The 12,677-nt window shown below is 36.8% G+C and overlaps 1 protein-coding gene across 2 annotated transcripts in view; it reads right to left on the minus strand.

Annotated features, from left to right (window-relative positions):
• The window catches only part of GLCCI1 (glucocorticoid induced 1), a 53,499-nt gene that overhangs the window by 22,168 nt on the left and 18,654 nt on the right, over positions 1-12,677 (minus strand). For both annotated transcript variants that reach the window (XM_032687221.1, XM_032687211.1), the window contains exons 2-3: positions 11,208-11,359; positions 3,828-3,914 (exon numbers count right to left, since the gene is read on the minus strand). In XM_032687221.1, coding sequence (XP_032543112.1) covers positions 3,828-3,914; positions 11,208-11,359 — 239 coding nt within the window. The remainder of the gene's footprint in view (positions 1-3,827; positions 3,915-11,207; positions 11,360-12,677) is intronic.

Raw genomic sequence — 12,677 nt, forward strand, 5'->3', positions numbered from 1 at the left:
TATTAATATAAAGGAACATGTCACTCTCCAAATGCTCATTAATATTTACCAGTCAACAGGCTGTATTTCTCCAGGTCAGGCTACACAACATGGTAACTTCCTACTGCTGAACAAACCATGAACCCCTTGTTAATGAGTGAGCTCCATCTCATTCATTAGCCATTTGTTAATAAACAAGTTAAGAGTAGGTCAAAGAGCAAAACAAGCATTAGAAGTTCACTCTAAACCTCTGAATACAATCTTTCAATTGGTATATGAAAGCACATAAGGCATGCAATGCAAGCTCTCATATTGAATTCTCTTTTATTCTCACATCCTTTTCAAGTACTCTGCTGGAGCAGAAGGGACCTTCCAATGGGGGGTTGCTGGTGTCCATGTAACAGGTACAGCACACAGAGCTGCTTAAGGGAAGTGAAATATCAACTGTTTGAAATATATCTTTAAAAACCTATACAGAGAAAAAACTACTTGTTTTAAATAGTGGGTTTTTCCCAGTTCTGGGTAAATTCCAGTTCAGGGTAAGCTGTACCTAAAATTGTCCCTGAACAACTGAAACAGAATTTCAAACTAACTCTTCAGGTTGCAAGGGGAAAAAAACACCAGCAGTTCAAACCACTACTTGGTTTGTGTCCAGTACAAAGACTCGAGAGCAACCTCTATCTCCCAGTCAAAATGTGTATCTATTAATGTTAAAGCAGTTTGGCATTATCTTACGCAAGTTAACTCAAGGCTTCGTAAAATCAAACAGTTCACCCTTTAGAATAAACAAATTTTTAAAAAGTAGATTTTGTCAAGAAATTATTAAAAATGTACACTCTATCATTACAAAGTTCACAGTGACAGCAGGAGACATTTAAATTTTTAATAGACCCACTACAGGAAAGCAAACAGTGCCTATTTCAGTGCTAGACAGATTCGATCCTAACACATACCTATTTCAATCAAGGGCAAAATAAGCTTCACTACACAAAGTGAAATTCTTTTTTTAGATGGTAATACAGAATTCATTTTCTTGCTTGGGATCTTAAGTCTATACAACACTCACTTTTAGTTTTTATAATGCAGACCTTTTTCAAAGAGCTAACCAGTTGTATTAAATAAATGTATTTGATTGTAACAGTACTCCAACTAATCAAGGAAAAAATATTTTTTTAAACTTAATAGCATATTCAATCTTATTTTATCAAAATCAATTAAAATTCTGTGTACAAGTGTTTGGCTAGTTTATGTCAGCAATGTAATAAAAAATACATGCTAAAAATCACTCCATTAATTGCTGAAGCAAGAAAACATGAATGCAAACTCTTAAGACAAGCCAAAGAAACTATACACAGCTATGTGTTTACTGTTGAATGCTATGGGAAACAATTCAAAATGCTGAGCAGAGCACTGTTACCTACGTTACACATAACAAATGCAGTTGCCCAGGAGAAGGTGATATTTTTATATCCATTACTTAAGCTCTTGCTTTCAGGTGTCCATAGCTTTGTCAAATTTTCTCTGGAGTCTACTATGCAACGTTCTGCTCTCCTATCTCCTTCACATCAAGAACTTCATTACAAGTAGCAGAGGTGTTTTAAGAATGAGATTCAGGATGAAAAGGGGTCAGAAGAGATTTTTACCATTTTATGTGCCAAAACACATTATTGTAGCTTTTTCCCTGAGAAGCTCTGTTTTCCAGTGCGTTGGATGAAAAAGTCAAACATTTGCCTGGGGGTTCTTTATGCTGCAAAGGTCCCTTGGAAGAATCTTTGCATTTGGTGAAGCTTTAGCAAAAATTTCAGTTTGCACATGTTCAAGAAAGATGTCTGGAATTGGCAGCTACATTTACTAGTAATTCTGTCTCTAGTGGGTTTTACAGTTTGAACAGAACTGCCCCAAAGAATTTATCCTTCCAAGGACTCCAGATTACTGTGGCACAAAGAAACTGAGTGCCCAGAAACTGTTAGTACTGAACAAACTCTTAACAGCCCCCATCCCCCAGGCTTAAAGGTGAGCAAAAGGAAAAAGAAAGGAATAAAACAGAAGCCAAACAATGCAGAGACAAAACTGATAAGGAGCTGGAAAATAACAGAGTAAGAGCTCAAACAGGGGAAGGCAGGTGAGTATTGTCTGAATAATAAACACATAATGACACTGGGACTATGAACCTGAGGAACTAGAAGGGCAAGAAAACTGGCCTGAGAAGCTGGAAAAAGGAAAACAGAGGAAGAGGAAGAACTGTAAGCTGGAGAAGACAAGGGCAGGTTTGAGGGTGAACAACCATTGCAAAGTTTAGATAGAAACAACTCTCAACACAACCTATTTTGTCCACTGCAGTGTTCTATCAAAAAAAGGAACTATGAAACACATTGGCCACACATTTCTTATCTTTCTCTTGTGGTCAAGTACATAAAGAGGGTGGCAACCTAGCACAATGGGTCACTGCTATCAACTGGCAGAGACTTGCTTCCATGCTGAAGGTTTCACTATCACTGACAGCCACAGTCCTGTGGTGAAGAAGAGCTGCTTATTGCACAACCCGATAGGGGATTGCCAGAATATGAAGGATAGTGTCTCAGTATAAGCAAGGAAGTGTTATCCTAGAAAAACAGATGCTACTCCTGTCCATGCTATAATTTCTTTGTGCTAATGGACTGTTTCAAGCCAAGATTTTTCAGAAACAAAACTCCTTCTGCACTAATTTCTGGTCACTTCCTTTGTGATTCTGAGTGCTTCCTCACAGCTGAAGTCGTCCAGGCAACTGAAGACCCATGTACCAAAACATCAGGGTTTCATAAGAGGTACTCAGTGAGACGGGAACAGACAACTCTCTTTGGATCAACCTCTCTCTGGCCCAGCTCCTCATCCATTGCCACCACTGGATTCCAAGATTATTCTGTATCTGTCAAATCTGATTTTAAAATTAAAGTAATTAAACTCCTTTTGACAACTACTCTTCCTATCAATGGCTTTCCAGAAGAGAACTATATACTGCCTCTAACATAATCTCCTGAGATATTGCTTTCATTTTTGAATGTCCTATTCAACAGGGAGTCAGGAGAGAGGATGCAAGAGGCCCAGAGTACCAGTGAAAAGTTCCACCTCATGGGAACATGTTGCAAGATTCATTTTATAAAAAGAAAAGTGCAGTTCTTGAAGAGAGGCTACACATTTCCTGACAGTGGCACGATGCCAAATGTAGGTCACTTATTAGGTTCTGGACAGACATAGTTACACAAACTCTGGACAAAATGGAGGTTATTGGGAAAAAACTGTAACACTGTCTTTTCAGCTGATCTGGAGACCATTTTACTATATCTACTTTCTCATGAGGCAAATCCACTTCCCTTTTGGTGGGTCCTTCCTAGTTGCAATTGCAGTCTATAGCAAAATACGTATGATTAAAGTGCTCATACCATTACTGTACCAACACTTTTTCATTTTTGAAAGTGGTGTCCTCTGTATCTCCAACCTAAAACTTGAACAACATTTCTAAACAAGAATATGCTAACATACCACCTTACACTCTGCCTCCTTCAGGACAGCATCATTAAAGAACAGAAAGCTAATTAAGGTAACCCTGAACAGAAAAAGCAACAAGCTGGTTCCTCAATGCTCACTCCAACCACTCTTTCACAGCGAAAACTTCAGAGTATGCAGGGAGAAATTCCAACAAGCATAAAATAAGAATCACTCGTCAAAACTACTCTTATGTTGGAGGTAAAATCTGTTTCAAAAGCAACAAAGGGGAGGGAAAGGGTGCAGTTTCCTGGACTCCAGATAGGGCTTAAAAACGTCTTGGGCTTATCAAAACTTGAAAAGCTCCACTGTGCAAAACTTCTCACCTCCTTCAGTTGATCGGCACTTCCCCATGATGCTGAGCGCTGATGTGATCTCTTTTCTGCTCCCTCTTCAGCCCAACAGCTGGGTGTCTAGAGGGAAAAAAAAAAGAAAATACACTGTACTTAATTCTCCAGGTGAGAAAAACTTCTGGCACAAATTACTGCTTTACTGTATAGGCAGCATCAGAGTTTAGGCACTATACATGAAGAATAAATTTCAGAATCTGATATGCAACAGTAATAGTCTGAATAAATAAAAAGCAATATAGAAAACCAAGGTTTTGTAAACTTGCATTTACAAAGCATGAAGACAATGCACATTACTGAAGAAGCAATCAGAGAGGCCTGGCAATCCCAGAGACTGTTCTGCTCAGGAGGGAAGCTGGACACCACCTTGGGGAACACCACAAAACCAATGCCTGCAGCTCCTTGTTGCCCTGCAAAGGTAGGTGGGAGCAGCCCCCCACAGGGCCAAGTCACTCTACGCAAACGTGCCAGGCTAGGCACGGTACCATCATGCACAGAACTGTAATTTCAGAGCATTGGCTACACCTTCACAACCACCACACTGCCACAGTATTATACAGCCTACAGCCCCACACCTAACTCATCAGTGCTAGTATTTAATGTGATCAGTCTCTCTGTGTGCACAGGGCTACATATCCCACTTGTGTTTTCTGCACTTTCCATGGTTTCGGCAGGGCTTTTTCTCTGCTACTTTTACACCATCAGGAATATGTCACCCCAAGGCCCACCAAGTTGTGTGGATGACTAGAAAGCAAAACTGAAAAAATCTGTACTGAACTTTTTGCTGCATGTTCCCAGAAAAGAAAAAACAAGTCCTTATATAAAAAATTAAGAGTTCTGTGTGCTTGTTATATGATTCTGTTATATAATACCCCCTTCTATTTGAGTGTGGGGAAGAAACCAGGAAGGTAATGTGGTTATTGAAAAAAAAAAAAATCAAAAGTGAAGAGCTAAACCAGCTACTTAAAAATATGTGGAAAACATAGATGTGCCTTAGCCAGGCAATCCTTGACTCTCATCACACAAAGCACAGCCTCTGCCACGTGAGTGTGCTAACTGTGTGTGCATCCACTTGTTCTGCATTTTAACAGAGCCATGTTCTAAGTAATTACTTGTTTTTGCAGACTGGGTACTTACCATCTCCCTGAAATGTGCGAAAAACATTGTGTTGGTTTTAAAAGTTTTTTAAAACATTGAAGTGGTTTGCAGATTTCTAAGGAACTAGAGAAAATGGGAAAAATTTGATTCTTTTTCAGAATCATGGGTTTTCACAACCTATTACAACTTACTTTCCAATTTAAATTGCTTTTTCCTTACAGTATTTTACTACATCCCAAGTACAGCTGGAACCATACAATTATACAGAAACAGAAAACTAGCAATGCAAAGGGAATTTTATGAAAATTTATCTTCTAAAGAGTGTTTTCGGAATACAATACTGCTCCATAATTTGGGGAACAACTCCAGGATGAAGTAGAAGCAGGCATTTTGGGTGTTTAAATACTTACTTGTAGTGCAGGAGGGTATAGCAGGGATCACTACAAACTCATAGCCTTTCAACTACGCCTTAATAAAGAGAAAAGATACCAAGAATCTAAAAAGCCAAAGTGACTTTCTTCAATAAAGAGAAGTACATTGTTCAAAAACAAATAGAAAGCAAGTAGAAAGCAAGAGCTTGCTTGTATTTTTTAATAAGCACAGATATTGATCCAGATAGCAAGGACAAAAAACAAAGTAGTAACAACACCCTGAAGACCTTCAGCAACACCACCAGTGACTGTTAGCAGAGAGGTGAGACTCCTTATATTGCAGTTGAAAATCAAAAGTAAAAATTAGAAAACATCCATTCATTTAATACTAAATTTTGTACTTTCTCAAGTATGCTTTGACATTCTTTTCCACTCAAATACTACCTCCCTTGAGACAAAGATTACATGGTTGCTTCCACCTCTGGTAAATTGAGTCCAAACACAATCTTTCAATAATACATATACACCATCAGTATACAGGGGGCAGATTCTTTGTGAACCTTAAGTTTATTAGCAGCATTAGATTACAAATACTATATGATGTTTCTAGCACAGTATTGAAGTCAGGCAATGTTATATTACTGTGTTATTTGGAGTCAGATTGAAAAAAAAAAAAAGCATTAAAAAAATAACATAAGCAGGTACCAGAATATTATAGCAAGCTAGTCCTCCTCAAACCCTAGAAAATGCTGTTTCTAATTTACTGTAATCCACATTATATGAAGATTAGTTTGGGGTTCGTAACCCCAAATCCTGATATTCGAGCGAAAGCTTTTAAAAAGCAAAACAAACAGAAGCATTCCAAACTTGCTGCATTCAAATAGAAATTCTGTTTTTTAAAGTTTAGCTCACGTACGACCACCTCGTATCTCACTTAAATGCTGTCATTTAGATCACAAATAAAATGGGGGTGTATGACACCCATGATCTGCCACATTTCATGAAAACTCATGTTTTCTCATCTTTATTTACAACTTCCACAAAACGGGCTTATCCATGGAAGCCTTCATTCGAAGCTGCAAGTGTACTTCCCATGTGTTAAACATATTAAAAAATAATGGAAGTAAAAATATAACTCAAAATCGCGTTCGAAGAAAAATGCCCAGATCACAATAAACAAAACCGAAGTTGCTGCATCTCAAGTCAGGAACACAGTAAGAGAGGTCAGGCACTACCTGCAAAACTGGTAATATTTCAGAGCAGAAGCAAAAGTATGCATCACACAAGTATGCACTGAACTTCAAGTCTGAGAAACTAAGATTTTAGGAGAACCTTGAAAATATTACATAACACATGCTGCAGCTACAAGAGGTGGATGACTAGTTTTCAAACTGTGAAGGTTCGTGGTCCACTTCAGTTGACACGTGGGACAGGACGTGCTGAAAACACCATATATGGTTGGTCTCTTCGTCTTCACGTAAACCTCAATTACCATCGGTCTAACTCACCCAGCCCCTTAGAGATGAGCACTTCTACCAATACGTTAAGTAATTCTGCCTTGCTTTTCCACTCATGTCAGGGACATACATCTACATTTTTTCCACTTCAATTAGATCAGAATGACTGCATAGAATACCAACCTACTTAAACCTAAAATAAGACTGAATTACTCTAAATGTCTCACATTTTATTGACAGTCCTTCCCTTCAATTACTATACCTAGCCTGCATCCCAGAGTATCTACACAAGTCTAGGTTTTACAGGAGAAGTAGTAATGTTTTTGAAGAAATTCCACATTCAGAAGAAACCCAAGAGCAACACTAGAAGATAAAAACTGATGGGTTTTCAGATATTTCCAAAGTATTCAAAGGCCCTCTAGAAATTTTACAGGAAGAAATGGCCTAAGGAGTTAGAAGTTAATTTGACTATAGATGATAACTCCTAAACATAAGATAGGTTAAGTAAAGTTAGAATGATAAATTCATAGCTCTATGACACATGTATCTTCTTCCCTGTAACTTCCGTCCAACGTACATCATTAAATTATCTCATAAAATCAATGACAACTAATACACCAATAAAAAAGTTTCATGGAATTGAGCCTCTTGGTTTCTGATGTTCATTTTAGAGCAAAAAAATTTCTATCCAGAAGGAAAAAAAAAAAAAGTGTCTAATGAAGGCTAACTACATTAAAGCCTTGACCTACACATAAGAAAAACGTATTTCAGCCAAGCGTTTCAACCTAATAACTCTGCATTATTCTTTAGATGAGAGAGAAACAAAAATTCTGAGAGTCATTTTGCAAACTGTCTTCATTTGTGTAATACCTAATTGCCATATACAATGAGAAAGGCATATCCAACAATACTGGACTCCAGTTTAAGCTGTCAGTTGGAAATCACTGGCTAATATTCCATTTGGTCATTTGTTCATTTCTTTGTATTACTTAGATTGAGAAAAATTACACAGACCAACTTTAACTGGCAATATTTAACTGACATCAACATCATGTTTATCTCTAATCTCTCCTTTTTAATTTTGTAAGTATCTTTTATATTATTTAGCTACTGCCAAATAATTATATTAATCAACTCTGACAATTATCCAAATGTTTCTGAAGATTTCAAGGTTAGGGATAACCATTTCAACATTGAATTTTTCCGTACACTGTGAAGGGGGAAATACTCACATGATGAAGAATCAAGAACCGGCGCACAGAATTGCTCCCAACAGAGACAGAAAAAACGGGGAAGAAAGCTACACTTAGTTTTAAATGACCTTAATGAAAAGTTCCGATTTTACAAAAGGAGTGGAAAGTAGGACTGTAGAAGAGCTCAGGAAGGGGATCACAAAGTACATCAACACATGTAACTTCCTATAATAGAAATATAGGATTTCTGAAATACTTAAAACACTACTAAATAAAACTGCATACCTCTAATTACCCAAAGCATGCCACTTCCTAAAGATCAGCTAGTTCTGTGTGCATGCAAACATACATACACTAATATAAACACATGCAGAATTCTGAGAAATACTGAAAAGTATAAGTATCACAATGCATAGTGTAACAGTATATTTTTCCAAAAGCAAATGTAACAACCTCACTTCTCTATTTTAAATCAAAACATTTGGGGTAAGTAAGAGGGACACAGAAATATGAACTACAGTTCCTATTTTCCAAGATGCAACAGAAACTAAACCAAACAAAATTCTGTTCCCTCTATTTAAATAGTGAGATATTGTTGATTTTTTTTTTAATCATGGTTTTATTTTAGAAACAGAAGTGTTTTATTCATGAGCATTATATAGGTTGAAAGAACTTAAGCGGGGAACAAGGACTTGGAATAAAACTCATTGAGGGCTCATCTGATCACAGTGAAGACCAGAAACTGACTCTTTTTTAAAAACAAGAATTCTAAGAAACTTGGAACAGCCATAATCACCACCTTAACAAAACTGCACAGAATTTGGATTTTAAATTAGTGTTAATTAGGGACAAAAAGTACCCTTGAAAGAGAAATAATTATTCCACCTACAATGTAAGTTATACTGACAGCATTGTTCACGAGTTTAGAAGTAAAATAAGAGATAATTTATTCCCCAATGAAACATGTTCATAAAAAAATAGTTTACTGCTTTTCATTATCTTTTTTTATTTATTTTGTTTGTAACATCTTCCATTCTGCTAAACTACCAAGTGTTATTATTTTTAGATAGTGTAAACTGTATGAACTCCCATGACTTAAACTGCTACTTAGCCAACAAACATGAAGCAGCAGAAGCACTTGTGCTGGTACCCAGGCAAAGTACAAGGCTTTAATTTAATTTAACTTAATTTGCCATGCATGCATCCTATCAACAATTTGGAAATCATCCTCAGTTCTTGAAATCAGATATACTTCAAACTACACAAAGCTCAAACAACATAAAGCCACACACACAACCAAAACATTATCTTATGTTTTATGATCATCTACAAGCCTCTCTAGGAGCATTTCATTTGAAAACAAAACAAACAAACAAAAAAAACAAACTGGAAATCACTGTGCAAATCACTACGCTTTTTCCATTTTACATATTCATATAGTCCCAAGTAGGGACTCAAGCTAAACACTGATACATGCTCGAGTTTGGCTAACATAATTCTTTGTTAGAAGATATCCACCAACCCTGCTCCTATCCTTTTGAAATAATACTTTAACTTGCAATGACAACAGTACTGCCTCTCTTCGCTGTTACATTTGATTATGCTGAAAAGGTAAAACTTCATTTTCAGTTTCTGAATGAGGCAAAGGGAGGCAGCCAACAGTTCACATAACCTAAACACTTACTTGAGCTCACTAAGAAAGCAATTTTACTGCCAAATACTTGAAGCTCAAATATTTATAGAACAAGTTTGTTTATCTTTTCTGTAACTGGTGAAAAGGTTTGTTTGTGAATGTTAAAATATTCTATATTTTCTATTCATAACAGTACTTGCAAAGTTTGATATGGATATACGTTTTAAGAGAGAGGTTGAGAAATACAATAACTACAAAGCAGGCTACTGAAAATCTCCTGAATAGAAATTATGGTTTCAAACCAGAAAAGATCTTCAAGGAATAGTATTGTAAAAGGAAGGCACCTTGAAAGCCAGTTCAGGATCTTTTTAGGTAAATCTTTCATGACAGTAAATATGACTGCTGCTTCTTTTTTGCTAAAGCTGACTCTTTTTAAAATAAATAAGCAGGACATGAAGACAGTATTTCCTTAAAGGGTCCCCTCTATAGTTCCTAAAAATTTTCTTGGAACATTTTAATCATCAGACTACCAAGTTAATTAAATAAGATTTCTGAAACATACTAATAGATCTTTTTTCTTTTCTAAGTATTCTATGCTTATCTTTCCCCCATCAGAGGACTTCCTGTGTTGCATTACACCGTATTTTGAAGAGATGAGGAAAATTATATATACTTGTCCAGAAAACTTCAGTATTACACAAAAAAATAGAATCACAGAATCTATTTAAAGATCCACAACAACTATGGACCAGAATCATGGCACAAGAGATAAGCAACTAATTAAAAACCATCCCTACACAGCCTACAGACTGAAAACACAACCAAAGAGAGTTAGTTTCTTTTCATTTCCAATTTAGTTTGGAACACAAACTCAGATGACTTACTCCATATCCCAACAGCACTGCTGAAAAATAAAGAATGCAGCTCCCCTGCTAATAATTTGGGGGGGGGTAGAATTATGTGGGTTTTATTTGTTTGACAGTGATTATCTTTGAGGGCAACAAGCTCCAGGATGAGGAGGAAGCAGGCAAGAAACAACATTCACCTTTCTAGCCAAAGAGCAGTATGAATGCCACAGGAGCCCACCTGCCAGAGGTTCCTGCTAAGGACATCCAAGGCTATCACAAGGGTATCAGGCCATCAGTAACCTCAGTTAGCCTTCCCTCAATTCCCCCCCGGACACAAATACACTTTTAGAGACTGGCAGATTTTTTACCAAGATTTAGTAAACTCTTTAGTTTGTCAGCCACTGCTATACGGAATTTTTTTCTTTTTTTTTTTAAATAACACTCAGCATAATTTTGCATATAGCAGCTTAAAAATAAACCAGATACAAGGCTGAGATGGAAATCTGCTTATTTAGCCTCAACAGATCTGCCCACATACCGAAAATTATTTTTAACAACTGTTTTCTAAAAGCATAAAAACATTATCATCACACACCATGTTACTGCATTGACACTGCTTAAAAAAAGACTACTGTACCCTATTTTTAGGGTTTCATATTTATAGTAAGATTACGTGAATCCACATTTCTTCAGAATTAAATTGAGCAGACATCAATTATATGAAACATCTCTGTTGTCTTGTTTTACAGCTTTTACCTGAGTAGATTTATCTTTCATACATGAAGGGTAGTGTACATGGGGATCACGTGGCCACTGTCCTGTGAGGTAAGGTCCTGTTATTGTGTCCAAAGAAGAAGTTCGCCTTATGGTACCAGAAGTTCTGATTTGCTGGGATTTTGGCCTGTCCACTGTAGAAAACCAGAACAAAACCAACAAAAAAGTCAGGCTAAATTTGATGTGAAATGTTAAAAGCTAGCTATGACACATAATGGCAAGAACACATCAGAAACCTTTGTCTCAATGCCAAGCTGAAAAGAATGCCATTCCATCAAAGCAAATAACATCAGACAAAGAAGAAAAACAAATACAAAAGAGAAAACAGTCACAAAACCCCCAGTGCTTAAAGTGTTCATATCTGCAAAGAACTGGGCTACTTACACTATATATTTTCATCAACAAAAAACATCAAGCAAATTAAATACAGTGATGATGCAACTCAGGAAAGCCAGACACACAGAAATAGAAAATATAGTATATTTTTATATATATAGTTAAGTTAGCTTGCTTAGCTTTCTAAATACTAAAACACAAACCATGACAAAAATTATGGTTCTTAAGATGATGTACATCCAATTTATTGCTCTTGTGTATGTCATTCCATATTATTTACAAGATCCCACTACAGGCCTTAGCAAGCTGAGAGCATGACTGTGTCTTTCCCTCTGACAGAGCTCAGTTCAAAGCAGCTGCCTTGCTTGCTTTTGCTCATCACAGTGTCTGCAGTTCTTGACTCCTTCCTGGACTTCTCTCCCCATACACCTAGATCATGGAACACTTCTTCCTGCATTTCATTTGGAAAGCAGAGTGTGGGGCAATTCGTGAGATTGATGTGGGAAAGAACAGTTTTAGACCATGTTCTCTGGATCATCTTGCTTTGTCCTTTAGACAAAATTACTTCATATACTCATTTTCTAGACTTCACATTAGCCAACCTAAGCCCTACATTGCAGCTACTGTCTGTTTTGCTCACCCCTACTAAAATAAATTAGCAAGTATGCTAATTTCCAAATTAATCACGTGCTATGCACCGATCTGACCCACCAAAACCCTACTCACTGCTCAGAACATGAGAGCAGACCTGCTGGCACACTTCTGAATCCAAACATGGCCACCGGCCTTCACAAGCATTTTCAATATCACCTAGAACTGATAGATCTCCAAAGGCTGAGTCAATCATCAATGTGCTATGTAACATTCAGCACAATTATTCGGGTATAGCTTGCACTAATACAGCATGGTTATAGATATATGAACATGACAATGTTAAAACAGACCATTTTAGACAACACTTCATCAGCTACTCATTTCAAGTGAAGAATTCTAAATAATGGCATGAATTGGACATATATCATGCTGCCCTTTATGCAATATAATTGTTCTGACTGCCTTAAATATAAATCCAATCCCTACCATTTCAAACAGAACTATCCTTACAGAATTCCAATT

This window comes from Chiroxiphia lanceolata, chromosome 1, assembly GCF_009829145.1.
Source record: "Chiroxiphia lanceolata isolate bChiLan1 chromosome 1, bChiLan1.pri, whole genome shotgun sequence".
Lineage (NCBI taxonomy): Eukaryota > Metazoa > Chordata > Aves > Passeriformes > Pipridae > Chiroxiphia > Chiroxiphia lanceolata.